Source organism: Hyperoodon ampullatus (genome assembly GCF_949752795.1).
Source record: "Hyperoodon ampullatus genome assembly, chromosome: 6".
Lineage (NCBI taxonomy): Eukaryota > Metazoa > Chordata > Mammalia > Artiodactyla > Ziphiidae > Hyperoodon > Hyperoodon ampullatus.
In genome coordinates, this window is record NC_136919.1 from 7,883,440 (window position 1) to 7,910,024 (window position 26,585).

The 26,585-nt window shown below is 58.5% G+C and overlaps 3 protein-coding genes and 1 long non-coding RNA gene across 4 annotated transcripts; 2 read left to right on the forward strand and 2 right to left on the reverse strand.

The window, feature by feature from the left end:
• Window positions 1-327: 327 nt before the first annotated feature.
• Window positions 328-4,168, reverse strand: BBLN (bublin coiled coil protein). The gene is made up of 2 exons (XM_079705713.1): window positions 4,038-4,168; window positions 328-1,211 (listed from the first exon to the last, which is right to left on the reverse strand). Exons 1-2 carry the CDS (start codon window positions 4,114-4,116, stop codon window positions 1,039-1,041), a joined length of 252 nt encoding a protein of 83 aa, XP_079561839.1. The 5' UTR covers window positions 4,117-4,168; the 3' UTR covers window positions 328-1,038.
• A 274-nt stretch (window positions 4,169-4,442) lies between these two features.
• Window positions 4,443-9,081, forward strand: LOC307054504. Its single transcript, XR_013810941.1, has 3 exons — window positions 4,443-4,580; window positions 5,067-5,214; window positions 8,759-9,081. It is a non-coding gene; the product is annotated as an uncharacterized lncRNA (long non-coding RNA).
• Window positions 7,709-11,498, reverse strand: LCN2 (lipocalin 2; the record flags this gene model as incomplete). The annotated part of the gene is made up of 7 exons (XM_079706235.1): window positions 7,709-7,881; window positions 7,994-8,023; window positions 8,770-8,871; window positions 9,108-9,227; window positions 9,423-9,502; window positions 10,692-10,828; window positions 11,361-11,498. The coding sequence occupies 6 exons, from the start codon at window positions 11,496-11,498 to the stop codon at window positions 8,001-8,003; spliced, it is 600 nt and encodes a 199-aa protein (XP_079562361.1). The 3' UTR covers window positions 7,709-7,881; window positions 7,994-8,000.
• A 6,528-nt stretch (window positions 11,499-18,026) lies between these two features.
• On the forward strand, window positions 18,027-22,958 carry PTGES2 (prostaglandin E synthase 2; the record flags this gene model as incomplete). The annotated part of the gene is made up of 7 exons (XM_079706028.1): window positions 18,027-18,296; window positions 19,470-19,667; window positions 20,352-20,410; window positions 20,782-20,931; window positions 21,200-21,400; window positions 21,730-21,847; window positions 22,313-22,958. 7 exons carry the CDS (start codon window positions 18,027-18,029, stop codon window positions 22,433-22,435), a joined length of 1,119 nt encoding a protein of 372 aa, XP_079562154.1. The 3' UTR covers window positions 22,436-22,958.
• Between the last annotated feature and the right edge of the window lie 3,627 nt (window positions 22,959-26,585).

The following is a 26,585-nucleotide window of genomic DNA, read 5'->3' on the forward strand; positions in this document are numbered from 1 at the left end:
GCCAGGATTTGACCCCGAGCCTGAACTCTGACCTGGCCTCTCCCAGCTGGACCCTACAGAAGTTGAAGGGCAGGAGTGGGGGCCCTCGCTGCTCAGGCCCTCTGGTTCCAAGTTCATGTTCATTAGCGGGGACCCCACCCTTCTTGTCAGGAGACCTTATGATGAATCATTAGTGAATGGGGCCCAGGCTGAGGTGGCTCTTTAGTTCCACTTCCCCATTTGGAAAGACCCTTAGAGACAAGATAACCAGACCAGCCCTATTATTGGCCAGCTGGAGAGACTGAGGCCAGGAGAAAGAGGGTGGAACCCAAGGTTGCACAGCATGTCTTTTTTTTTTTTTGAATTTTATTTATTTTTATACAGCAGGTTCTTATTAGTTATCTATTTTATACATATTGCACAGCATGTCTTGGTGTTGGTTGTCTTAGTGAAAGGCCCTAGAACCCAGAGAAGCTGAGCATATCACACAGGGTCACACAGCATGGCCGATGCTGTCTCAGCTGGGCTGGGAAGCAGCCGCTGGCCAGGAGCACACCGGGTGGGGAGGAAGCCCTGACTTCACCTGCACCTCTGTGTCCAGAAATACAAGAAGGCCAAGAAGCCCGGCCCCACCACCATGCCTATGAGCCAGTGTGTGATCTATGCCTGGGATGCCTCCACTGCCCTGTTTACCTCTGGCGCCACTGGGGTCCTCATCCCGGGATACAGAGGAGAGAGGAGGCGCAGTGGTGTTCAGACCAGTTTAATGTGGACGCTCAAGGCCTGGGCAGTGTAGGGAGCGTCCAGGAGTTGGGCAGGCAGGCAAGGTGGGTGGATCGCTGGCCCACACCTGGCCAGCAGTGGGGAGGAAGCCCTGAGGAGGGGGTGCCGGGAGGTGGGGCGGGCCTAGGTACACCGAGGGAAGTACCAGAAGAGTGGCCTAGGCCGGCAGACACCACCCCTGCCCCGCCCCGGAAAATCTGTAGGCCAGCCCTTGAGAAGGTATCTAAGCCAGGTAGTGAGTGCTCAGGCCAGAGCCTGGCCAGGGGCTCCCAGAGCCTAGGGGCTGGCATCGCTGGGGGCCTCCCCGAGCTGCTGCTGGAACTCAAGGCGCGTCTGCCGGTTGGATTCAAGCAGCTCCTGGAGGCGGGCATGGAGGTGGTCATTCTTCTCCTCCAGGTGGTCCAGACAGGAGTTGATCTGGTCCAACATGGAGTTGATGGCAGCGTATTCTGGGAGGAAGGGGAAAGAGAGTCAAGGTCCCATATCTCCTCAGGGATCAAAGGCACACCCCGCCCTCCCCCCCCGCCACTGTCCCCCAGCCTCTAAAGAGTTTTGGGCAAGTCCCTACTCCTTCCTGAGCCTCACTGTCACCAACTGGAAAATGGGTGGATATCAAAAGAGGAAAGGCTTTGGAGAAATATCTTAGTGTACCAGCTTTTTCTAGGGTTAGGTTGGTCACAGGGAGGTTAGCCAGACAGTGTCCTGCCTGGGAATTCCTGCCAGGTGCCAGGTCTCCTCTCTACTTCCTGCATCAGCTGCCTAGAGGCCAGAGCCCATGCTCCTGAGCCAGGCGATCAAGGCCTCTGTCCCCAGGCGGGCTCTACTCTCCAGCCCGTTCTGGCTCCCCCTGCCCTAGCTCCCAGCAGACTCCAAGGCCCTGCTCCCTTCTCTAGCCCCACCTCCCCTGCCTTTTCCTTTCCTCTCTCACACCTGCCTTTGCCCACCTCAGGCCCCTTGAACATGCTGTGGCCTCTGCCTGGAATGTGCTGGGTCCTCCTCCTGTCTTCCTTCCCTCCTCTCCTCCTGGATGAGCCCCACTCATCCTTCAGGTGTCAGCGTGGATGTTGCCACAGGGAGCCCTCCCATGCCCCAGCCTGATCGGGCCTCTCCTCCTGATCCCCTTGCCGTCTCACACCTGCACGGGCCCCACCTCCAGCTCGGCCGCTGGGACTGTGTGCTAGTCTGTCTCCCCCACCAGACTCTAGTGAGCGCTGTGTGAGAGGTGGAATGGTCTTGTGTTCACTGCTGTTTCCCCAGTGCCCCCGGTGTCACACAGTAAGCATCTGTTGAATGAATGAATGGATGAATGAATGAAGCCTAACTTTCCAGGCTTTCTGCCTTTCCTTAACTGTCCCTGCCACCCAGAATGCCTCAGCCGCTCAAGGACCAGCTCCAAATGCCTCCTCTTCCAAGAACCCTTCCCTGGTCTCCACCAGAAACCACCACTCCCTCCTCCACAGACGCTCCTGACCTGCCTCAGCCACACAATGTCCCCTAGGACCCAAGGTCTGGGCCTGTGCCCACTGCGGGACCCAGTTCTGAGCCAGCCCATGACTCAGATACACTCAGCTGCCAGCCTGGGACAAAGGGGAAGCGGCTGGCGGTGTGTGGAAACGACCAGGGCTAGAGGAGAGTGTCTGGGATAAGGGTGCAAATGTGTCTGCGTTCTGGGGGAAGGGTACCCATTGCCCAGAGCTGTCCTAACTCACAGAGGACATGGTCCTGGAAAGCCTCTGCTGTATCCTGGAGTCCAGCTCCCTTGTGGTACAAATGGGGAAACCGAGGCCCAAGAAGGAAGAGACCTGCCTAGGGTCCTCCAGATGGTTGGTGGCAGAGCCAAGATTCAGACGTGGGGAGCAGGGGCACTTGGGTTTCAGTCCCAGCTCCACCCCATCCCAGCAAGTTACTATGCCTTTCTGGAAAAAGGGAGTAAGAACTGGGTTACTGTGAAGATTCAAATACATATATCAAGAACTCAGGGTCTGGCCACAGCAAGCACTTAGTAGATGGTCGCGATTATCAACATTTCACATTCCGGTCAAGAGACACAAGTGGGGAGAAAGATGGGGGAGGCAGCTCTCTCCGCTACTGGGGCTAGGCTTTGTCTGCGTCAAGTGTCACGGGTACCCCCCGGTTCCAAGTTTTTGCCCTCCACTGGGGACACCCTCCTCCCCAATGCCCTAAGTCCTGTGAATCTGCCAACTTCCACTCAGTGTGACTCCTGGGAGGCCCTTCTAGATGCCCCCAGCACAGCTGCCAGCGTGATACCACACCTGGCCTTTGTTCACCAGCAGTGCCCCAGGCAAACCGGGCAGCCCACCACTTACCCCACTTCCTCTACCTCTTTATTAAATGCAGACCTTGAGTGATGAAGTGTTCTAAAACTATTGTGGTGATGGTTGCACAACTCTGTGAATATCCTAAAATCCACTGAATCGTACAGTTTAAATGGGTAAATTGTACAGTGTGTGAATTATAGCTCAATAAAGCTGTTACCCAAAACAAAACCAAAAGCAGACTCCATACTTACCCCACATTTACTAAGTCCTGCCCTCTAAGTTAATAAACTAAATTTTATTACACTAAAGGGAATAATAACCACTTACAGAACACTTGCATGTTTGGAGCCTGCTATTTTCCATTCACTTTCTCACTTAATCCTGATACATCTCAATGCGGGAGACATTACCATTATTGTTATTTTACAGATGGGGAAACTGAGGCTCCAGAGGGGAGAAGGGAGCTGATGGTTCTCTCTCCTTCCCCCCTACCCCCACCCCCTGCACTGCTGTGTAGGCAACAGGCTGCTCTATAAGCAAGTCACATTCGCCAGGGCTCCAGGCCACACCAGCAAAGGTGCCTGGGCTGCTGACTCAGCAGGCCGGCACGCCCACCCTGATAGCCCCTCTTGCCAAGCCACGACGGTCCACTCCCAGCCCCGGCCCCTTAGGAGTCTCCATCTCCACAGGGGCTGAAAGAAGTGTCTGGAGCAAATCCCAATCGCAAAGGGCGAGTGACCTGAAGCGGCCTCAGTTTCCCCATCTGTAAAACGGGGCCTGTCGCCCACAGTTCTCGAAGGCTGCGGTTTCCAGGGACCCGCTCGCAGGTGCTCGTTCCAAACCCCCGGAGGGCGCTTGCTGCTCCGGAACCACCCTGGGGCGGGGGGATGGGAGGGCTCTGCGGTTCCTTCCCGGTCCCTATTCCGGCCCCGATTCCCCTTCCCAGGAGGGCACCCCGGAGAAAGCAAAGTGGTTTCAGCAGCCCCCCTGGGTCACCTGCTTCCTCGAAGCCGTCGTCCTCGCCTTCCGCGCCCCCCTCCACCGGCATGCCCAGGTCCCCGTTGGGGCCCGACATTGTGGGCTCGGCAGCCGCTAGCGCAGCGCGACGACTGAACGCGGCGACGGTCGCGCCGACAACCGGCGCGGGGCGGAAGAAGGAAGCGGTGGATGGAACTCGGGGCCGGAAGGGCGGAACGCCGCGACGGAACGCGCCCAGTAGGCCGGGACCCCGCCCCCAAGGCGGAGCCCGGCGGCCAGAGCTCCGCCCTGCCCCGCCGCCAGAACCCCGTCCCCTCCCGTCCGCAAGACTCCGCCCCCACACTCGAGCCCCGCCCACACCCTGCTTCACAGTCGAGCTCCGCCCACTTCCGCCGGTCCCCGGGCCCGCCCCTCTCCCGGCGGCCGGGTTGGACCACCAAGGGATACCCCATGAGAATCTTAGACGGCGGGGGCTCGGCCCTCAGGTCGAGCAACCCGGCACAAGGGCAGGGCAGCCTGGGACCCCCCACTCTGCCCCATCCTGCTGCTGGGGACCTGCGGGTAAGCTAGCCGGCGCCTCTGCATGGGCGAAATCTGAGACGAGTTGTTTCTAAGGCCCCCAATGTGTAGGGAAGATATCCGTTCACAGCCTACTTGAGAGTCACGGTCAGCAGAATGCAGCTTGTGGCTGTCAGTCAAGGAAGGCTTCGGGATAGTCTGCCCAGCTGCCATCATACCCCACCCTTTTTACCAGCTGGGAAAGGAGGCCCTGCCCAAAGTTACCCAGCCGGAAAGTGTCGCTCCTGAGCTGGAACCAGACGTGTGATCTTGGCCAGGGATACAGCTGAGTGAGGCCCATATCCAGGGGAGAGGGGCTCACTTACTGGGACTCCTGTAGCTGGGCCTCCTGGAGGAGGCCACATGGCTGCTGCAGCCTGGTGCTGGTCTCACACTGGTAGTTCCTGAGAGCAAGCCATCCCTGGGTGGCGGTCAGACCGAGCTATGTTCCCCGATGATGACAATGGGAAGGGATCCTCTCTGTCCCAGGAGCTGCCTTACCGTTTCACTGAGGAACGTGAGCCACCACTGACTTGGGTGACGGCAGCCCCACCTTCTCCTCTGAAGCAGGTTGAGTGGAGGCGAGGCCCACGCTGAACCAGTGCAGGAAGAATTGCAGTGAAAACCCCTCACCCAGGTCAGCTGACCCTCCTTGACTATAATGGGTGGGTACCCTTCCTCCCATCCCCCCAGCTGCCCTCCTCCAGCCAGGCATCCACTTACTTCCCACCACCTGGGGCTACCACAGTATTTCTATTATTTCTTCCCACTACCTGGAACTGGACACACTGGCCAAATAAAGTTGAAATTTTCTGCCAAAAAAAAAAAAAAAAAAAGGTACTAGGCCCATAGATGGAACAGGTGGCAGATAGCACCTGGACCATTCCTGGAGAGGGATGAGTCTTTGGCTTCGGGAGGGTGATAGGAGTGCGCCCGGGGGTAGCCAGGCGCTCTGATGGGTGGACACGTGCATCAGGTATCCCCATGCAGGCTGCATGCATGAGCACTCGCATCCAACTGCTAGGTCTGTGTGGTGTGTATCTGTACGTGCCTCGGCATGTTTCTGAGAACCTGTATGTCTCTCTGAGGGTCTGTTGCCCGTCCCTCTGTGCCTGGGAGTCTTTGTGTTTCTCCCCTTGTCTGTGGGGTCCTGTGATCTCAGGTGTGATTTCATAACTGGGAGAAAACATGTGCCTGTGCTTTTCTTTGGGTGTCCTATGCTTGTAGGGATAAACGTGTTTGGATTGTGTCAGCATGTCCACATATGTGACCTGTGTTTCTGCCGTGTCTCTGCACACTTGCATGCTACACAGACACAGGTGTTTCTGCTTCCATCAGAGGACACAGGGCTCTTCTGTCTTAGTGAAATGTCAGGGTCTCAGGGAAGGCCTCTCACTGATCAGCCAAAGGCGGGTGCCCAGCCCTCCTTTCTCAGCCCTGCTCACACCTCTGCCAAGTGTTGACCCCGCTCAGCCCCTCTCTTTCCGGAGGAGACAACGCAGCCCCAGAGAGTACCCCCTCCCCGACCCCGGGGTGCCCGTCCCGGTGTGGGGTCCAGGCAGGGGAGTCACTTAGCTTGTCCTGTTGAAAGTCAGACTCCACGGAGAACTGGGCAGGGTCTGCAGGACGCTGCACAGCCCCCAGCAGGACCCCATCATAGCATTCAAGGAGTGGCCTTTCTCCTGGGCTTGAGCGTGTGTGCCGGGGCCTGGGGCTAGCAGTGTGGGCAGAGGGAGGCAGGCGGGAGGAGAGGAGAGGAGAGCCCGGCCAAAGCCTCATCCCCCAAGTGGCTGAGTGAGGGCGGGAGGATGGAGAGCTGGGCGGCACAGGTGGTGAGGCCCCTACCTGGCTGGCCCCTTCTCTACTCCCAGAAGCCAAAGCGAACCTGGACTCTGCCCACCCTACTCCTGTGGCCAAGGTCCACATAGCAGACCACAGGACAAAACAGCCACTACCCCAGCCAGCCCTGATGGGGGGAGGGGGTGTGCTTTGGTGCTACCCGGCCTCTGGCATCCCTGTTCACCTCTCACTCCTCATCTCACGAGCCCTGCCATCACTTCCTCTGCAAGCCCAGTGTGGAAGGCTGCATAACAGTCCCCAAAGATATCTGGGTCCTAGTCCTTGGAACCAGTGAATGGTACCTTATTTGGGAAAGGGGCCTTTGCAGACTTGATTACATTGAGACTTTGAGATAGAGAGATTATCCAGGATTATCACAGCTCCAGTGTCTCCCCTTCCCCCAGCCAAGGGTGAAGGGGTAGGTGTGCAAGTCTGTGGGTGGAGAAGCCTGGGTTTCTTCAGAACCGCACCCTCTCTGACCTCTGACCTTGCAACGGCAGAAGAGGCCAGGGAGGGGGTTCCCGTGTGTGGTGCAGACAGGGAGGGGCTCCAGCTGTGGCCTGTGGGTGAACAAGGGCTTGTTGGGCCCAGCCAAGCAGAGGGTACAGGTCTGCAGCCCTCGAGTCTCCTGGAATCTGAATTCCTGGCAGCGTATTCCCCTCCCTGCCGCCCCCGGCTCTGCCCCTGGTGGTCTGGAGGTCATCACAGAGGAGAGGTGTGGGTGAGGACGAGATGCTGAATGGGGTCAGCGTGGACACTGCCGCCCGCCAGTGGGAGCAAGAGAGTGAGCACTGGGCCGACAGGGGGCTGGGCGGGGCGGTCCCTTACGGGCAGGGGACCACCCCTGGCGACCCTCAAGCTGGGCATGCCTCTGCCCCACCCACTGTGCACCCCTCCTGCCCTGGCTGCTGTCTTCCAGCATCCACAGGAGTCCTGGTGAGTTGGGGGTGACAGCACCTCAGCCCTCGCAGCCCCCATCCAGCTCCCCGGCCCTGGCTGGGCCTCTGCTGTGGCACCTACTGCAGGTGATCGAGTGTGGGAATGAGGTGTGGCCCCGTCAGTGTTTCTGTTGGACCAGGCATCCCTCAAAGGCAGGGGCAGGCCTGGGGGTGGGGTGGGGGTGGGTGGAGAGCTAGGAAGTGTCCAGCCAAAGCTGGCCATGGGTTCTGCAGCTGCCATCACTTGCTGAGGACCACAGCGGGGCCCAGGAGTGATGCTAATGTGAGCCCACCCTTTGCCTGTCCTCCTGCCAGGTGGCCCGGGGGTCAAGGAGCACAGATTGGGGACCGGGGCATGTGTTTATTTAGCAGGCAACGTGGGGCTCCGGAGAGCAGCTGGTGGGCAGTGCCACGAGAAGGGTCTCTGGACTCTCCTGTCACTGGTGTCTGGGCTGGTGGGGACAGCTGGGCACCAAGCCGGGCAAAGGCTGACAGGAGGGCGATGGGAGCAGAGAGACAGGAGGCACCTGAGAGGGAGACGGGGAAGTAGAGACAACAGCAGTCCTGGGCGGTGTGGCGGGGGGCAAAGGCAGGCCTGCACCCTGGCTCCCATCAGCCCCCTCCCCCAGCCATACTCACGGCACCCTCACTGGTCATCGATGCACTGGTCTGTGGGGGAGAGAGTCTGTCAGAATGGGCAGGTGTGTGTGTGTATGACCCCTGCCCGCTGGGACCCCTGCACTGCCCCTGAGCACCCCAGACTCCAGCCTGGCCCAGCAAAGGCATATCTGGGGGTTCCCTTCAGGGCTGGGGGGCTGGGGCAGGGGATTGGGAGAAGGGCCTGAGGACGAGCAGACCTGGGGGACTCCCGTTCTCCAGGGGAGGCAGGTGAGGCCCGGCCACACATCTGCTCGGGCACCCAGGCCTCCTGCCTGTTTACCTGCTGACCCTGGCAGCCCTTCAGCTTTGGGGAGCCTGTGGCTCCCTGAGTGGCCTAGCTGGAGCCCCCTGCCCAGTCCAGGCCACCTGAAGACAAGGGCACTTTTCAAGTCAGTGGTGAGCCGGCCTCAAGGCGAGGGGGAAAGTGGCCCCGGACCAGGGGGTGTGAGGAGGAAGTGGTCTAGGATGGTAGGGTCTGGGGTGTCGGGGAAGTGGCCTGGGGCAGGGAGACTGGGGAAATTTGGACCTGGGCCTGAAATTCTCATCTGTCAGGGAGGAACCCTTGGGGCCCGGATCCCTGGGTGCCCCACGGATCCTTGGGTGGGGCAGCGTCTTCCTGAACCCAAAGTGGCTCCCAGGGGCTCCAGTGACTGCAGTAGAGTACCGAGCCCCTCCTCCCCACCTTTCCCTGGTGGGGCAGCGTCAGGCCTGGGTCGTCCCCACATCCCCTTTTCCTCTCCCCAGCTGGCCATTACCGACTGGAACAGGGAAGAGGATGTACTCATCGGTGAGGCCCAGGGATTTGGCGAAGTGGATGAAGTTCTCCTTCAGTTGAGGGGTCAGCTCCTTGGTCCTCCCTGTGGCCAGATGGCCAGCGAGTGGCCGGCAAATACTCCATAAATATCGTTGAATGTGTGAACAAGACCTCTGATCCCTTCCTCACGGAGGGTCTGCAGAAGGACCTCCCTCCCTGGCCGCCCACAGGGACTGCGAGCTGACACTGCGAGAGGACCTGGGGGGCTGGGTTGGGATGGGCCTCTCCCCCGACAGTGTGACGCGGAGCCGGGTCCCCGAGGCGGTGGGGAAGACCCACCGTAGAGGGTGGTCTTGAAGTACTCCTGGTTCTTGTAAACCTTCTTGAAGTACACTATGGCAAACTGGTTGTAGTTGGTAGTCGCCACTCGCACGGTGTAGCTCTGCACCCCGGGGAAGCCTGTGGGGAGGACGGCGAGGGGTCAGCCTGCCCAGGCTGGGAGGAGGGAGCCGTTCCTTTCTCCCCGGCCCATCTGCAGGGGCTTTTCCCACAGAACAGCATCTGTGTGGAGGGGCAGGGAGGCCTGTGCCCCTTCCTGGAGGACCCTGCCCCCCCAGAAGCCCAGCCCCAGGGCCCGCCTCATTCAGAACTCACCCTTAACATTGCCCAGGGTGAACTGGCCGGGCCGGGAACTTGGGACAAAAGTTCTGATCCAGTGGTCACAGCGCTCGTCCCTGTGGGAGGGAGAGATGGGTGAGTGAGACCAGAGGGGACACAGGCTTGGACTCCTTGGGCTGGACAAGGTGGGGGCCAGGGCCGTAGCTGGAGGGGGTGGGATTCTGATGCCCCTGGCCTGGCCCAGCCCAAGACAGTCCATCCCCACCACAGCAGGCGGTCCCTACCCCACCCAGCTGAGATGGGCCTGGGTCTTTCCCTCTGAGCCTACCCCTGTCTGTCACTGCCTGGTCTGCCCTGGGACATCTGACCCTGCTCAGACCCTCCCTCCAGGACCCACTGTCCTTTCCTCTTCAGGGCTGTCTCCCCTCGGTGGCCTTCCCTACACACTGTCCCCCTACACCCAACCCCAGGCATTTATCCCCTGCTCCTATCTACCCTCTGCTGCTTCCCTGTCTGTCACCTCTCCTGGGGGAGTCACCCTCCAAGGTTCCAGTCTGCTCCCTGCCAAGGACTCCTCTAGCTCCTGGGCCAACCCTGACCTGAGTCCCACCCTGTCTCCTGGTATTCCAGAGCTGATCTCCCCAAACCCATCCTTCTTCTGCTTCTTGCTCCACAGATGCTCCAGCCTCAATCCCCTGGGTGCCAGAGCCAGAAACTCATAGGGGCTGGGCGATCCTTGGCACCCTGCCATTTCTCTCTCCGCCACCCCCAGAGGGACCCTGCTCAGACCCACTCCTCACCAGATCGCTTCTGTGCTGGTGCCTGAGGCCCCTGGCAGTGTGAGGGCTGCCCCCCTGCCAAGCCACTCAGCTGCTGCTCAGGACAGCTGTACGATGGCTGCTTCCTGAAGGAGTGCTTCTCTTTGACTCAGAGTCACCAGCCCCTGCCGTGGACGCCTCATGCCTCCTTCTGAGGCAGGTGGCTCGTTCAAGGCCCAGTTCCAGAGGCTACCTCCCTGTAAGCCCTTGATGAAGCCCTGGGGGGGTTCCAGGCTCTCTCTGTCTTGTTTCCTGAATGACTGTGTCCATCCCCAGCACTCTCTGTGTGTCTGCTCTGAAGTGACCAATAAATGCTGATCTAATGAAGGAAGAAATGAACAAATGTCTGAATCTGGGGCTGAGCAGAAGGATGAATGACTGTCGCTCACCTTCGGTCAGCCCTTGACTGTGACATCAGTCTGCTGCTAGACCCTCAAGCAGCCCCTCCAGTCTCCCCCACTTTCCCCAAGGAGGTGGCGGCTCTCACCTGAGCAGCGTGGAGGTGACATTGTAGCTGTGATCTTCTTTCAGCTCGTAGGTGGTGGCGAACATCTTAAACTCGCCTTGTTCTTCCTTCTTAAATGCGTTCCCTGCCAAGCCTACGACGTACCACTTCCCCTGGAACTACAGGGGGCTGTAATAGGCAGAGCCCACAAACGACCCTAGGGCCCCCGCCACTGCTCTGTCCCTGAAGGCCCTGAACCAGGAGCCCCCGTAACTAAGCAGCAGAGCCTGGGACTGGGCATTCAGTTCCTGCACTGATGAAGCCAGTGGGAGCTGGAGGCAGCCAGGCCAGGAGGGAGCCCTGAGGATGGCAGGGAGGGGGCGACCCTGGGCAGGGTGGCCAGCTGGCCTCCCTGTGCCTCAGTTTCCTCCTCATGCAGAGGAACTGAAGGTGTTCCCACCACGCATGGACTACAGCAATTGTGGGAGAGAGACTGGACCTGGGAAGGTCTGCCCAGGTGATCCTCTTGTCAGCAAGGTCGGGGTCGGTGTGGGACAATGGAGCGTGGCTTCCATCGGGGGAGCCAGGGCAGGCTAAGCTGAAGCCTGGGCGTCCTGCCTTTACCTGTTTGCTAGGACTCTTCACCTCTCTTCCCCTCTGCTTGCACTCTTCCCTGGGCACCCCCTGCAGCTCTCCCTCCAGGGCCCTTACCTGGTCAGGCTGGAAGTTGGACTGCAGCGGGACCCTGAACAGAGGTGGGGCCGGGATCAGGTTGGGGGTGGAATCCTGGGCTTGGGTGTGCAGGGCCCCCAGCAGGCTGAGGCCCAGCCACAGGAGACCTAGGGGCATGGCTTCAGGGCTGAGCAGGCTGGCGTTCCCTACAGCAGCTGAGGGGGGAAGTGAGTGCGGAGGCTGCCTGGGCAACCCTATTTATGGTCCACCTGGCTCATGGCCCCTTCCAGGGTGGAGTGATTCATATTTTGCCAAATCCAGGAAGGGTGAGGCAATTGCCAGCACTCCTGCTGAAACACCTGGCAAGATTTCTGCCCCTTTCCGCACTGGTCAGGATTGTGCAAGACCAGGGGCAGAAGGTGGGGAGGGCACATTGCCCAGAGCTCTGCACGTCTGGCAGGCACGAGGCCTCCCTCCACTCTCTCTGGGCCCCTTCCCTTCATTCTGGTTGGCTCTGTATATGGTCGGTGGTCCCCGATCAGGACAAGCTGTCATCTCTGACTTTCAGGGGCCCCTGCTCAGCCCCAGCCCAGGGTGGGTCTGTGTGGTGAGACCCCCTTCCCACATCCGAGGAACACAGACAATTGCTCACCCCGGCAGCCTGTGTGCTGTGGCCTGGTTCTCAGAAGGGACAGGGAAGGGTGGGGCAGCTGAGAGGGAACATTCCTGACCAGGAAGGACAGTGTGTGTGGTGTGTGTGCCCTGAGTTCTCGGAGCCCAGATCCTGGCCCTCCCGGGGGCCGCACACCAGGCCAGAGGCTGAAGGAAGAGCCCCGCCCCTCCTCCATGCCTTGGACCTTAGCCAACCCCTAAAGGACTTGGTCCCTGCTGTGGGCCCAGGGGATGAGACCCCAAGCTGGGCACTAGAGCCCCACGCGTGGACACTTGGCAAAGCAGAGAGCAGGTGTTGCGGTCCCAGCGCCATGCTGGTGGGGGGCAGCGTGGGGCATGCATCTGTGCTGGGTGAGGGGTGCTGGGGGCTGGGGCCTGAAGGTGGGCTGTCCACCCAGCTGCTCCGGACCCCAAGTGCTTTGGGGCACAGGGAATGCAGGGACTTGGACTTGTCTTTGAGAGGTCCTTGAGGCCATCTGCTCTCTCTGGCCACAGCCTTGGAGCCCAGTGCCCTGGGCCTGGGACCCCAGAATTGTCCCTGCCATGGCTGATCCCATCTTTGTCCTTGGAGGGGTGTAGTTTTCTCACTGGGGGCCTGGCCGTCCTTGGGAGGCAATGGTGGGTCCCAGGCCCTGGGCAGTGTCTCGCAGATAGCTTACCACGAGGCCAAGGCTGTCTGGATACCTGATCTGTGGTTGAACTGAGGATCCGCTGGCCTCGCATGAGACTGATGGGGACCTCACTGGCTCTGCCTGCCTGCTGCTTGGGAATCAGCTTCCCGAGCCTAGGCTCTGGGGTGCCGAGCCCTGAGGGGAGGGGCTTTGGAGGGGTCCTGAGCTGGTGGGGAGGACACATCCTACTGAGGCAGAGAGGCCGCCACAGGACCCCTGCCCTCTCAGGCCCTGACCTGCCGGCCTGTCCGGGTGATGAAAGCACAGGAAGTAGAGATGAGCAAAGCCTCTTCAGGGATGTTGCCACTGAAGGCCGTGCCCTCTGCAGGCACTCGTGGCCACCCCCACCCCACCCCTTTCATCCCTGCTCGCAGCCCCAGGGCCTCTACCCCTGCTATTCTCTTTGACCTTAAAAGGTACCCTCGAGTCTGTGGTGACTCCTAGACGTTGGGGAAACTCATGGATGGAGGCTCAAAGAATTTTAAGTAGGAGAGGGACAGTACCCTGGATCACCAAGGAGCCACTGCAGGGAATATTCTAGATTCTAAAAGTCAGGGTTGGGACTTCCCTGTTGGCACAGTGGTTAAGAATCCACCTGCCAAGGCAGGGGACACGGGTTAGAGCCCTGGTCCGGGAACATCCCACATGCCGCGAAGCAACTAAGCCCGTGCGCCACAACTACTGAGCCTGCACTCTAGAGCCCGTGAGCCACAGCTACTAAGCCTGCGTGCCACAACCACTGAAGCCCGCGTGCCTAGAGCCCGTGCTCCACAACATGAGAAGCCACCACAATGAGAAGCCCGCGCACCGCAACAAAGATTAGCCCCTGCTCGCTGCAACTAGAGAAAGCCCGTGCGCAGCAACGAGACCCAATGCAGCCAAAAATAAATAAGTAAATAATAAATAAAAACAAAACAAAATTTTCTGTTGTTTATAAGCCATGTAGTTTATGGTATTCTGTTACAACAGCCCAAAGGGACTGATTCAGCCACCTGCCCACACTGCTGGGTCTCCCAGTCGCGGGCCACCTCTTCCCCACCTCAGAGGTCTCCTGCCCAGACACACTCTGGGCCTTCTCTCCAGAGCATGCTTTCCTAACAGTGAATTTCATAGTTTCAGTATCTTCTGCAGTCTAGACAGGCTGAGAATTTCCCAAATCATCAAATTGCTGTAACAAATGACCATTGAGAGTTCCCTGGTGGCCTAGAGGTTAGGATTCTGGGCTTTCACTGCTGCAGCCTGGGTTCAATCCCTGGTCGGGGAACTGAGATCCCACAAGCCACGCAGCACAGCCAAAAAACAAACAAACAAATGACCATTTGCTGGCTTAAAATAACACATTCTAAAGGCCAGAAGTCCAAAATCAGAAATTCACTGTGCCAAGATCAAGGTGTGGGCAGGCCGCATGCCCTCTGGAGCCTCCAGGGGACCATTCCTTGCCTCTTCCAGCTTCTGGTGGCTGCCGGCACTTGCCAGCTGGTGGCCCCACCACTCCAGTCTCTGCTTATCTTCACAACGCCTTCTCCTTTGTGCATAATCTCCCTCTGCCTCATCTTTTTATTTATTTATTTGGCTGCGTTGGGTCTTCGTTGCTGCACATGGGCTTTCTCTAGTTGCGGCGAGCAGAGGCTACTCTTCATTGCGGTGCGCGGGCCTCTCCTTGCAGTGGCTTCTCTTGTTGCGGAGCATGGACTCTAGGTGCGTGGGCTTCCGTAGTTGTGGCACGCGGGCTCAGTAGTTGTGGTGCACGGGCTCTAGAGGGCAGGCTCAGTAGTTGTGGCGCACGGGCTTAGTCGCTCAGTGGCATGTGGGATCTTCCCGGACCAGGGCTCGAACCTGTGCATTGGCAGGCGGATTCTTAATCACTAGGCCACCAGGGAAGCCCTCTGAAGTCCTGACATACCGCTTTCATTGTAGTTTTCGAGCAATTTGTTATGACATATATAAATACCCATGGAGCCACCACCACAATCAAGACAGTGAACATATTCATCGCCCCCCAAAAACCCCTCACGCCCCTTCCCTCCTGCTCCTCTTCATCACACACCCCCTACCCCACCCCCAGGCAACCCCCAGGCTGCTTTCTCCCCATAAATTAGTTTGCATTTTCTAGTTGTATATCAGTGGAACCAAATAGTACATATGCTTTATTGCCTGGCCTCTTTCATTCAGCACAATTATTTTGAGATTCATCTCTTCAGTAAGTTTTGGATGGGATGAAGAGGCAGTGGGACATTTGGGTAGAACCCACTGGGGTGTTAGAGAGGGGCGAGTGCTGGGGTCAGGAGGAGTGGCAGAGCAGGGGCTGGGCAGTCGTGGAGGGTGAAGAGGTTGGCAGGACTCTTGGGTTCTCCCTTGACGACGGAGGCAGGAGCAGAAAAGGAGAAAGTGGTTAGGTGGGAAAGAGAGCCAATTGGGTGGTTATGCCAGGATAAGGGTGGGGTGCCTGGGGGACATCCCGGCTGACCCAGAGGCAGTTGTAAACCCAGGATAGGGTTGACCTGAAACCATAGGCTGGGCATTCACGACACAGATGGTAACAGAAACCAGGGGAGGGAAGAGGTGGCCGAGGCCACGTGTATGGGGCCTAGTGGGTCCAAGAATGAACCCTGAAGAACCCAATTCTTAAGAGGCAGGGCTAGGGCTTCCCTGGTGGCGCAGTGGTTAAGAATCTGTCTGCCAATGCAGGGGACACGGGTTTGAGCCCTGGTCCGGGAAGATCCCACATGCTGCGGAGCAACTAAGCCCGTGTGCCACAACTACTGAGCCTGTGGTCTAGAGCCTGTGAGCCACAATTACTGAAGCCCGCAAGCCACAACTACTGAAGCCCATGCACCTAGAGCCCATGCTCTGCAACATGAGAAGCCACTGCAATGAGTAGCCTGTGCACCGCAAGGAAGAGTAGCCCCTGCTTGCCACAACTAGAGAAAGCCCACATGCAGCAAAAATAAATAAATAAATTTATTTATTAAAAAAAAAAAAAAAAAAGAGGCAGGGCCGCAGAAGAGAGGGTGAAGGAAAACAAGGAGGGTGAGGTCACGGACTCACAGAGGGACATGTGTCCAAGAGACTGGCTAGTAGGGTCAGATACCAATGGGAGGTCACAGAAGCTACAGCCTGGAATGGGGCTCCTGCGCTGGCACGATCTGGGCTATGCCTGGACAGAGGCTCTGTCTTCTCTTCCGTGTGAGAACCCTGGGTCTTGGCCACCTGTCCCCAGATGTCCCACAGCAACAGGGAACAGCACAGCTATCCCTAGGGTTTGCTCAGACTTGGGCCTAGAGATCCATCCAGCTCAGCCACAGACAGAAGGTTCCTGGCTGGAATGAACTAAAGAAGAGGCCGTATAGGGACCCAGGGCAGTGAGCACCGGCTGGCAGGCCAAGACACGCGGGCCTGCCCTTACGTCCTGCCCAATCCTGGCCAGGAAGACAAAGTGAGAATTTGCCAAGTATTTTGGTGGAGGATTGGGTTATTGGGTTTCCTTCCTGTATTTGGCAAAGATGGAGCAAGCTGCCAGGTGGGCAAAAAATAGGGGTCTCTAAAACACCCCGGCCTCACTAGCCTCCAGACTCTCCCCATTCATTTCCCCATTTAATCCTGACAGATTTCATTGCAGGAGACACTAACCATTATTCTTATTTTACAGATGGGGAAACTGAGGCTGCAGAAGGGGAGAAGGGAGCTGATGGTTCTCTCTCCTTCCCCCCTACCCCCACCCCCTGCAGTGCTGCTCTGTAAGCAAGTCACATTCGCCAGGGCTCCAGGCCACACCAGCAAAGGTGCCTGGGGTTGCTGACTCAGCAGGCCGGCACGCCCACCCTGATAGCCCCTCTTGCCAAGCCACGACGGTCCACTCCCGGCCCCGGCCCCTTAGGAGTCTCCATCTCCACGGGGGCTGAAAGAAGTGTCTGGAGCAAATCCCAATCGCAAAGGGCGAGTGACCTGAAACGGCCTCAGTTTCCCCATCTGTAAAACGGGGCCTGTCGCCCACAGTTCTCGAAGGCTGCGGTTTCCAGGGACCCGCTCGCAGGTGCTCGTCCCAAACCCCCGGAGGGCGCTTGCTGCTCCGGAACCACCCTGGGGCGGGGGGATGGGAGGGCTCTGCGGTTCCTTCCCGGTCCCTATTCCGGCCCCGATTGCCATTCCCAGGAGGTCACCTCCGAGAAAGCAGAAGTCGCCTCAGCAGCCCCCGTGGGTCACCTGCTTCCCCGAAGCCCTCGTCCTCGCCTTCCGGGCCCGCCTCCACCGGCATGCCCAGGTCCCCGTTGGGGCCCGACACTGTAGGCTTGGGCGCCGCAAGGGCAGCGCGAAGATGGGACACAGTGATTGAAGCACAGAAAGCCGGCGCGGGGCGGAAGGTGGAGGCGGTGGGTGGAACTCGGGACCAGCTGGGCTGAATGCCACAGCTGAACGCGCCCGGGCCCCGCCCCCACCCGCTGTCAGACTCCGCCCCACGTCCCGCCCCACTCAGAGCCTGGTCCCAGTCGCAGCCCAGCTCTTGCGCCTCATCCCGGGAGCGGAGCTTTGTGCCCGCCTGGCCTTCAGACTCCGCCTCGCCCCGCCCACAATCTGTCCAGCCTTCAGATCCCCGTCCACTCCTCGGGCCCCACCCCTCTCCCGGCCGCCGGGAGGGGCCATCCCAGGGCTGCCCGCCGAGAAGCCTAGGTAGTTGAGCCTCGGGCCCTCAGTTTGGGCGAAGGAGCCCGACAGAGGGGCGGGAGGGCTTGGAATCCCCACTCCGCCCTATCCTGCCGCTGGGGACCTGCGGGTCGGCGACTCGGCGCCTTCGGGTGGGCGAAATAAATCTGAGACACGTGGTTTCTAAGGACCCCGCCTGTGTGTATGGAAAATTTTATGGTTCGAGCCACAGAAGAAACGGTGCAGCGGTGCGGGAGGGCAGAAAAAGCCCGATTCGAGGACGCCCACCTACTGTGGGTCGGGCTGGGCGGTTTCTGCGGCTCTCATGGACACGATGTCGTGACGCTTTCCCTGATAGTCTGAAGGGTTCACTCTCTTTCGATTGGGTGCGTATTACGGATGACGCTGACGGCCACATGGCGAGCTACGTGGCCGAGTTCCTGCGTTCGTCTCCGGGTCACCACCGAGACCAGTTACATCTACACTTTAGAAGCCGGGGCATTTAGCAGACATCCCTAGGTGTGTTTCTTCGGCTCTGACGGATGTGTGGAACTGGGCTCCGAGTATTCACGCGCAGTCCTACGAGAGCTGGCCCTCCCCACTCGGCATCACTGTCACCCCTGGCAACCTGCGGGGCGCCGGAGACCTGCTCCTTTAAGAGGAGCCTAAGCCCGGGCCATCTTTGTTTCTCGCGCCCTCCCGCTGCGCCGGCGGAGCAAACATGGCCCACGCTGTGCGGGCGCTGTGGCCGGGAGGGCGCGCTCTGACCTGGAGGCTGGGCGGTCGCCCCGCGCTGGGACTCCCCGCGCAGAGCCGGGCCGGCTTAACCGGGGCGGCGGGAGGCCCAGGCCCCGGGGCCACCACCCGCAAGGGGGGCCCACGGCTCCTGGGGGCGGCGGCGCTGGCCCTGGGAGGAGCCCTGGGGCTGTACCACACTGCACGGTGGCACCTGCGCGCCCAGAACCTCCGTGCCGACTTCTCAGCCACGCAGGTAAGCCCGGGTCGGACCAAGCCTTGGGTAGGGGCGCTCGGGTCAGCGCCGAACTTCGGGACTACTGGGAACCGGCGGTGTCAGGAATCGCCTCCTCCGTCCGCTCTTGACCTTGGACCAGTGACTTGGTTTTAAGCCCTCGAGCCCTCAGCTTCCTCATCTGTGAAATGGGGCGCTACTGATGCCTGCTGACTAGAATTCTCGTTGTTTCAAAGTCGTTTTTCTAACGTGTTCTAAGACTTTTTGATGGAAAGATTTGGAGATCACTGAAAAGGGAAAGCCTCTTGTACAGTGGGTGGCTTTACAAACATTTTGTCGCGTCCCTCCCACTGTCTCCAAATCCCGAGGTTGTGTATTTATTAGTACTGTTATTAGTATTTTTACGGAACTGATAACCCTTAGACTCCAGGCCCTGAGACACGGAGGAACAAGGGTATGTCCCCCAAGCCCGGTGGTGGCCCAGCTGCCCTTGCGATGCTTTGTATACAGCACCAGCACCCCCCCACACACACACACACCCACAGGCGCCCCTTTCCTGAACCCATGGGAACAGGAACGGTAGATGGGGAGTGGAATTCTGTGTCTCCCTGCCCGCCCATCTCCATGGCCCAGCCTCGGTCTCTCATCTCTGAACAATGGGGGAACGGTACTGCAGCTGTGGCTTTCAAACATGAATATGCTGCAAGCTCACGTGAGGCTCTCCTGCCCTATGCAGGCCAATGGCCCAGATATAACGCTCCCCTCTTGTAGATTTGAGGTAGACCCGGCTCGGAAACACTGGACTCTGCCTCCACACTCCTTGAAGGGGTCGGGGTGGGCGCTCCCAAGTTGAAACAGTTGCATCTGGGGAGGCACACCTGGCGGTGTCTGAAGTTCCCTTGGGACAGAAAGGAGAGGAGAGATGTCTGTAGATGAGAAGATTCCTCCTACACAGAACAGACTTTCTACCTGGGGAGCCCACTGGATGGGCGCTTGGCTGTCCACTGCAGGAGCCTGCTCCGCACCTCCCTTCACCTCCCTTTCTCCCTGTCACCCGTCCCCCATTTCTCCTGACGTTCTCAGATCATCCTAGAAAACTCTCCTGGGAAACTTTTGCTTGGGGGTGGGGCCTGGACCTGGGGGCGGGGCCTGGGCACCAGGCCTCAGAAGCGCCCCCCTCTGCTCCTCATCCAGCTCTCCCTGTCCAGCCGCCTGCAGCTGACTCTGTACCAGTACAAAACGTGTCCCTTCTGCAGCAAGGTCCGTGCCTTCCTCGACTTCCACGCCCTGCCCTACCAGGTGGTGGAGGTGAACCCTGTGCGCAGGGCCGAGATCAAGTTCTCCTCCTACAGGAAGGTGCCCATCCTGTTGGCCCAGGAAGGAGACAGCTTGGTGAGCCTTGGGGAGCTCCCCCCTGCCCCATTGTCCAGGCTTGTTCTGGAATACCCCTGAGTTGGGCCCTGCTCTGCAGCCCTGGAAGGAACTTGGGCTCTCCGGGCCTCGGCTGAGGATTATGAACCCGTGAGTTCAAGGGAGACAGAGGACCACAGAGCTTAACAACATGGGTTCTGAAGTCAGGGCGGTCTGGGTTCAAGGTGGGGCTCTGTCACTCACTGGCTGTGTGACTTGGGGCCAGTCACTTAGCCCCTCTGGGTTTGCTTCATTAATCAACAGAGAACCATACTCTCCAGGGTGTAGGGCTTGGTTCCTAGTACGTAGCTTCTGAGTCTTCCTGGCCCCTCAGTGCCCAGGAGGCCAAGCGGGTGAGTGGGCAGGGCTCAGATCCTGGGTCCTCCCCACATTCTTCTCCCCATTAGCCCCACTTGGGTCTCCCTTACTCAGGACAGGCTTCCCTGAGGGCGGGGAGTGGTCCTGGGGGAAGGGAAAGCTCAGTGGCCATCGATTTTAGGGGTGAACCTCCAGGGACAGACAAACAATGCCCAGGTTCCACCCGACCAGCTTCTGCAGAGTGCTTGGGTGTCAGGATTAGGAGCCCCTGGTGATCCTGCCAGCGGCCAGTCCGCCAGTAACCCCCCCGCCCCCCACAATCTTGATCTAAACCATCCTCTTCTCCAGCGACAACTGAACGACTCCTCTGTCATCATCAGTGCCCTCAAGACCTACCTGGTGTCGGGGTAAGGAGCCCCTGAGGCCCAGGCTGGCACTGCATCTCATCCCGTCTCCTGTCTCAGGGAGGCCTCCCCTAGGTTCCTGTATGGGAGTGGGGTGGAGCTGCTGCTTAGATTTCCAGAATGGGCCACGGGCATCACTCTGAGACTCGCCCTTCTTCCGCGCATCTCCCTCTGTTGGGGAAGTGCTTCTGGTATCTGCCCCAAGTCCCTCTTGCTGCAGGACCTCCTGTGTCACCCACAAGAGGGTGGGAAAGCTTGTGTGGGTCAGTCCCGGGGCTGGATCAGGCTGGGGTAGATATTCATCCCGAGGAGGTGAGGGCTTAGTCTCCTGGAGGAAGAGGGAGTCAGGGTGAGGCTCTGGATATCTCCCAAAGGCAGCCCCTCGAAGACATCATCACCTACTATCCACCCATGAAGGCTGTGAACGACCAGGGCAAGGAGGTGACCGAATTCTGCAACAAGTACTGGCTCATGCTGGATGAGGAGGAGGCCCAGCGGATGTATGGTGGGAAGGAGGCCAGGACGTGAGTGGGGCCGGGGCCGGCCCTGGGGATGTGGGGAGGGGCCGGTCTTCCCCAGAGGGGACCAGGCTGCGTGAGATGCCGTGAGCGGGGAGCAGCATGGGAGACCACGAGGGCTGGGGCTGAGCCCCGGGCGTGACTGCCTCTCCTTGAGGACCTCCTGCTCCCGTCCGTACGCTGGGCTGTGTAGATAGTGCATCTGCTCCCGCGCCTCCCGGGCCCTGGCTCAGGGAGCCCACCTGGCCCGCCTTCTGTCCCCGCTTGCCCGCAGGGAGGAGATGAAGTGGCGGCAGTGGGCGGACGACTGGCTGGTGCACCTCATCTCCCCCAACGTGTACCGCACGCCGACCGAAGCCTTGGCCTCCTTTGACTACATTGTCAAGGAGGGCAATTTCGGGACCGTGGAGGGCGCCATGGCCAAGTACATGGGCGCGGCCGCCATGTACCTCATCAGCAAGCGGCTCAAGAGCAGGTGACGGTGCACACGTGTGTGCGTGTGCGCGCATGCGCTCATGGGCGCATGCACCTGGGGGCCTGCCATCCCCAAGTCCCCAGCATTAGCCAAGCTGAGACTCAAACCCAGAACCCCTGATTGCCTCCCCCAACCCAGGGGAAGCAGGGCTGGCCTGGGAGTCCAGAGCTGGGTCCCTGCCTTGTATCTTCCTCTGTTTCCCTCTCCATGGTTGGGTCTCTTGTCCCGCTCCATCCCCCGAAGTAGCCTTGGCCCCTGGGCCTTCTCACTCTGCCCACCTGTGCCAGGTTTCGGAGTTCCCCTGATGGACTTCCCCCATTCCTACCTAGGCACCACCTCCAGGATGACGTGCGTGAGGATCTCTACAAGGCTGCCAACAAGTGGGTGGCAGCTGTGGGCAAAGACCGGCCCTTCATGGGGGGCCAGAAGCCGAACCTGGCTGATCTGGTGAGTGTGGTGGTGTCAGAGGGTGCACAGACCAAAGGGTCTGTCCTTGGGGTGGGGGAGACCCAGGCAGGCAATACCTTCATCTCACAGCTCCTCCATCCCAGAGGCATCTGCCTCCACCGGTTGTCAAGGGCTTAAGGAAAACCAGTGCTCCAGGGTTCTGCCCAGCAAAATTCCTGGGACAGTGTCTTGTTGGCCTGACTTCAATGCCAATCCTTGAAGCAGTCCTACAGCCAGGGTGGAATATATTGATTGCAAGGCTCTGGTCTTGGAGCGAGTGGTGGGGTCCCCTCTTCCTGAATCCTACAGCCAACCCACACACTTCATTCAAAGCCCTGCGTGCAAAATTGGCCTGTTAGTGGGTCATGGGGCTCCCAGAAAGGGGAGGTCATGGGCCCAGGGCACACAGCGGGCAGAGAGCGGGGCAGGCGTGGACACCCCCTCCGTACCTGCCCACCCCCCCAGGCAGTGTACGGTGTGCTGCGTGTGATGGAGGGTCTGGAGGCCTTCGACGACCTGATGCGTCACACTCACATCCAGCCCTGGTACCTGCGGGTGGAGAAGGCCATCGCTGAGGCCCCCCAGTGAACTGAGCATCCCTGCCAGGAGGAGGGAGGGAACAATGGAAGACACCGGCTGTGGGGGACCAGGGCCGCTGGGCCAGCACCTGCTGATGCTGTGATAACAGTGCAGCAGGGGACAGGATCATTCGACCTCTTGCCCACCCCACCCTAACTGCCCCCTCGCTTCTAACACTGGACGTCTCCTGGAGCCCTGGGGCGCTGGGGGACAAAGCCCAGGCTCAGTTTGCATTCACAAATGTACCCCCGCCCCCCGGGGCATGGAAGGCTACCTCCCTCACCAGCTGGACCCCCTCCCGGGCCTCCCTGCTCTTTAGCCTTCTCTGGGGTTCTCAAGGCTGCCCTGTTTACGGCCCATGGGTGGGAATCAGGTTGGGCTCCTGCCCTGGGCAAGGGAAGTAGGGACCGTCCGGTTTGGGGAGGCCCCATCCCTGGCTCCCCCTGGTTCCTGCTCTTCCCAGGTGTCCCCAGGACTGTGTGTCATGTTCACAATAAAGAAAAGGTTTGCTGCTCCCCGCGTGGCGGCACCATAGTGGAGGTCCGCGGCCAGTAAATACCATTTGTCCAGTGCTTACTAAGTGTCAGACCTGGGTGAAAGGCTCAGTGGGCTTTGTGTCCCATAACCCCTGGGACACGGCCATGGGATGTGCAGCAGGGAGGTGCAGAGATGGCCCAGGGTGCAGGTCCAGTTCTCCCCACTGACTGTGGGGCAGGGGCACCCCTCTCGGCCCGAGTCTCCTCATCTGTCAGATGGGCACAATGGTGGTCCCCACCTCAAGGGGAAGTTGTGAGGGCTTGATGACAGGTTACAGGTCAACTGTGCAGCAGGGTGTCTGGCGCAGCAGGGGCCAGGGTTCTTCCAGTCCTGCTCTGGAGACCAGGAGATGAGGGTCCAGAGGACACAGTGCCTTCCAGGGGCCCCTCTGGCAGCACACAGCTACCCAGGGCTTCAAATCCCAGGCCTGGCACTTCACGGTGGTGGTGGTGGGGGACGCTGGGACAGGTGTATATAGAGAGAAGCAGCTCTGGGAACGAGGCAGGGCTGTGGGGCCCCTGTTCCCCTAGTTTCAGCAGATGAGGGGCACACTGGTCGGCCGAGGTGGCCCTGCAGAGGCCCAACAGGCAGCCAGTGAGCTGAATTCTACCTCCCGGGCCCTCCCTATTGTACAGTGACTGGGCAACCCTCTCAGAGCCTCTCAGGAGAGTTTAAATTTTTTCTTTGTTAATTTTTTTAAAAAAATTATTTTATCTTTATTTTTGGCTGCGTTGGGTCTTCGTTGCTGTGCGCGAGCTTTTCTCTAGTTGCGGCGAGCGGGGACCACTCTTCGTTGTGATGCGCAGGCTTCTCATTGCGGTGGCTTCTCTTGTTGCAGAGCATGGACTCTAGGCCCGCGGGGTTCAACAGTTGTGGCACGCGGGCTCAATAGCTGTGGCTCGTGGGCTCTAGAGCACAGGCTCAGTAGTTGTGGCGTACGGGCTTAGTTGTTCCACGGCATGTGGGATCTTCCCGGACCAGGGCTCAAACCCGTGTCCCCTGCATTGGCAGGTGGATTCTTAACCACTGTGCCACCAGGGAAGCCCTGTTAATTTTTTTAAAACATAAAAACAATTCATGGTCTTTGGGGACTTCCCTGGCAGTCCAGTGGTTAAGACTCCGTGCTCCTAATGCAGGGGGCACAGGTTCGATTCCTGGTCGGGGAACTAAGATCTCACAAGTTGCACGGCGTGGCCAAAAAAAAAAAAAAAAAAAAATTCATGGTTTTTGTATTAGCAAACATTCAAATAAGGTAGAAGCAACAAGCACTCTGGAGGCAGACAGTGTCATTTTGGGAGCAGTGGCCTCGGCTTCTGCAGGGCTGTCTGCCACCTGCTTGTTTTTGTTCCCATGGCGAGCATCTGTCCTTGTCACCGTGTCACACTGGCTGGGTCTTCATGGCTGCAGAGTGCTCCTTCCTCTGGGAGGAAGGAGAGAAGCTGAGGCCTGAGGCCACACCAGTCTGTGGGATGAGGAGCCGTGGAAGCTGCCTCCATGGGGCCAACAGGTGTTGAGGTCTCCCGAGTCACCACTGTGTCCAGGATGCAGTTCCCCCTTCATTGATCAGCCTTTAAGTCCCAAGGCGCCTTTGCTCCAGGGACCTGTGATGGCCTGTGGACTCCAGAGTCTCCCTCAGCAGGGCAGGAACTAGGCCAAGAGCGCCTCGGGGCTGCATCCCTGCCCCCCTCCCCACTTTGCCTGCTCTTCACAGACAGCCTTTTCCTTGTCACCCCCCGGGGTTACTTGGTGCTTTTCCAGCTGCTCAAGGAGGCCGACTCGCCTTTCTCTTTCTCAATCCCAAATTCCCCAAAGGGAGCATTTGATGTGACCTGCTTGGGATGAGGCGTCCACCTTCAGTCCATGGCCCCGTGGCCCGGGGAGGGTCTCACATCCCACAGCCCCACCCTGTGCTCCCTGCCCTTTGTGCTGCTGCTAAATCCAGTGATCGTGTCTCCCAGCCTCGGCTTCCTCTTGAGGCCTGGTCCGGCTAAGGAGGCACCAGGGGCAGGCCAGACCCCAGCTACTCATCACCACCCCTCTCTCCTTGTTTTCACAGAGATGTTTTCTTCTGTCTTTGCATTTCTCAGAGGAGGATATGGTTGATGGCAGAGCCATGCCGGGGATAGGGGCCTGACTCCTGACTGGGGCTTTATCCCTGGGGCTGTGGCAGGCAGAGAGGAGCCTGCCCACACCCTCTTCACCCACCTCCACTAAATGGTCACCTTGATGAAAAGTCACCTTGATGAAAAGGACTGTGCTAACTAGACCCATTCCCTGTGACGGGCTGGAGAATGGCCAGTCAACGCAAGGCCACCACGGGGCACTGAGTCCTGCTTCTGTCATGGAGTATTTCCCCCAGAGGTGACAACCTTGCCTCAGTTACCTTTTCCGATAACCAGCAGAGGGCGGTAGAGGATGCAAAAGCCCTGTAGGGGACGGCAACAAGACCTGGTGCTGCCACCTTGTGGCCAATTCTGGGATCGCACCTTTGGGCCATCTTCATTTTCCAGGGACTCTATTTGCTCATCTGTAAAATGGGTTTAGCATGCAAAGTGCTGAAGATGGGTAGGTAGGAAAAGTCACACCTTTCAGGGGAAAAGCCCGCAAGCTAGGAACCCTTGCCGCATCTTGGTAATGCTTAGGTCATGGCTTGTGCCTGTGGGCATTGGTAGCAGCAGAAGGCCTGAGGTGGGAACTCTGCAATTGTTTGCTGTGACCTTGGGCAAGCCCCATCCTTGCCCATCCATGGGCAAACTCTCGGAGGTCAGTTACCCTTCATGGGGTTGTTGAAATCAGGGATGGAAAGGTTGCACAAAGTCGATGTGCATTGTTGATGTGTGAGGGGTGTTTTTCTGCAGCTGGTGGGGTCTGCTGTCTCTTCCCAGAACACACTCCCTGCTGTTTCCTGCTGGGCTCCTGGAGTTCACGGCCAAGTGCTCCAGGAAGTAAGAAGGGAAGAGAGTCGTGAGAATGGCGAGATCCCTCCTCCCTGGGAGTCAGGGAGGGCTCCCTCGGGAGAGCAACCCGCAGCAGGAGCTTTAAGGATTCGGATTCTGGTTCACTTTTTTTGTTAGATTATTAAATTTAAAATTTTCATTTTGATTATGCAAGTAATTGTTCATTGTGCGTAAATAGAGCTTGCGGATAAGCAAAAAGATGATACCAATTATTCACAGACCCATCACTGAGATTTAAAAATTTAAATATCAAAAATTTAAAAAGTTTTGGGACTTCCCTGGCAGTCCAGTGGTTAAGACTCCACGCTCTCAATGGAGGGGGCACAGGTTCGATCCCTGGTCGGGGAACTAAGATCCCACAAGCTGCGCGGCGGTGCAGCCAAAAAAAAAATTTTTTTTTTTTTGGAGAATAGCCTTCTAGTTATTTTTTATGTAGTCTGCATATAGTGTGTATATGTGTGTGTATATATATATGTATATATACACACAAAATATTTTATATTATAAACATTTTATGTACAGTATTTTTTATTTATATTTTATTTATTTATTTACTTATTTATTTATGGCTGTGTTGGGTCTTTGTTTCTGCGCAAGGGCTTTCTCTAGTTGTGGCAATCGGGGGCCACTCTTCATCGCAATGCGCGGGCGTCTCACTGTCGCGG

What these genes read in the sequence shown, in the direction of transcription:
- BBLN (XM_079705713.1), bottom strand. Translation starts at nt 4,116, where the DNA reads ATGTCGGGCCCCAACGGGGACCTGGGCATGCCGGTGGAGGGGGGCGCG. An exon ending in CGACGGCTTCGAGGAAGCAG is followed by an intron (nt 1,212 to 4,037) that starts GTGACCCAGGGG and finishes CCTTCCTCCCAG; the next exon opens with AATACGCTGCCATCAACTCC.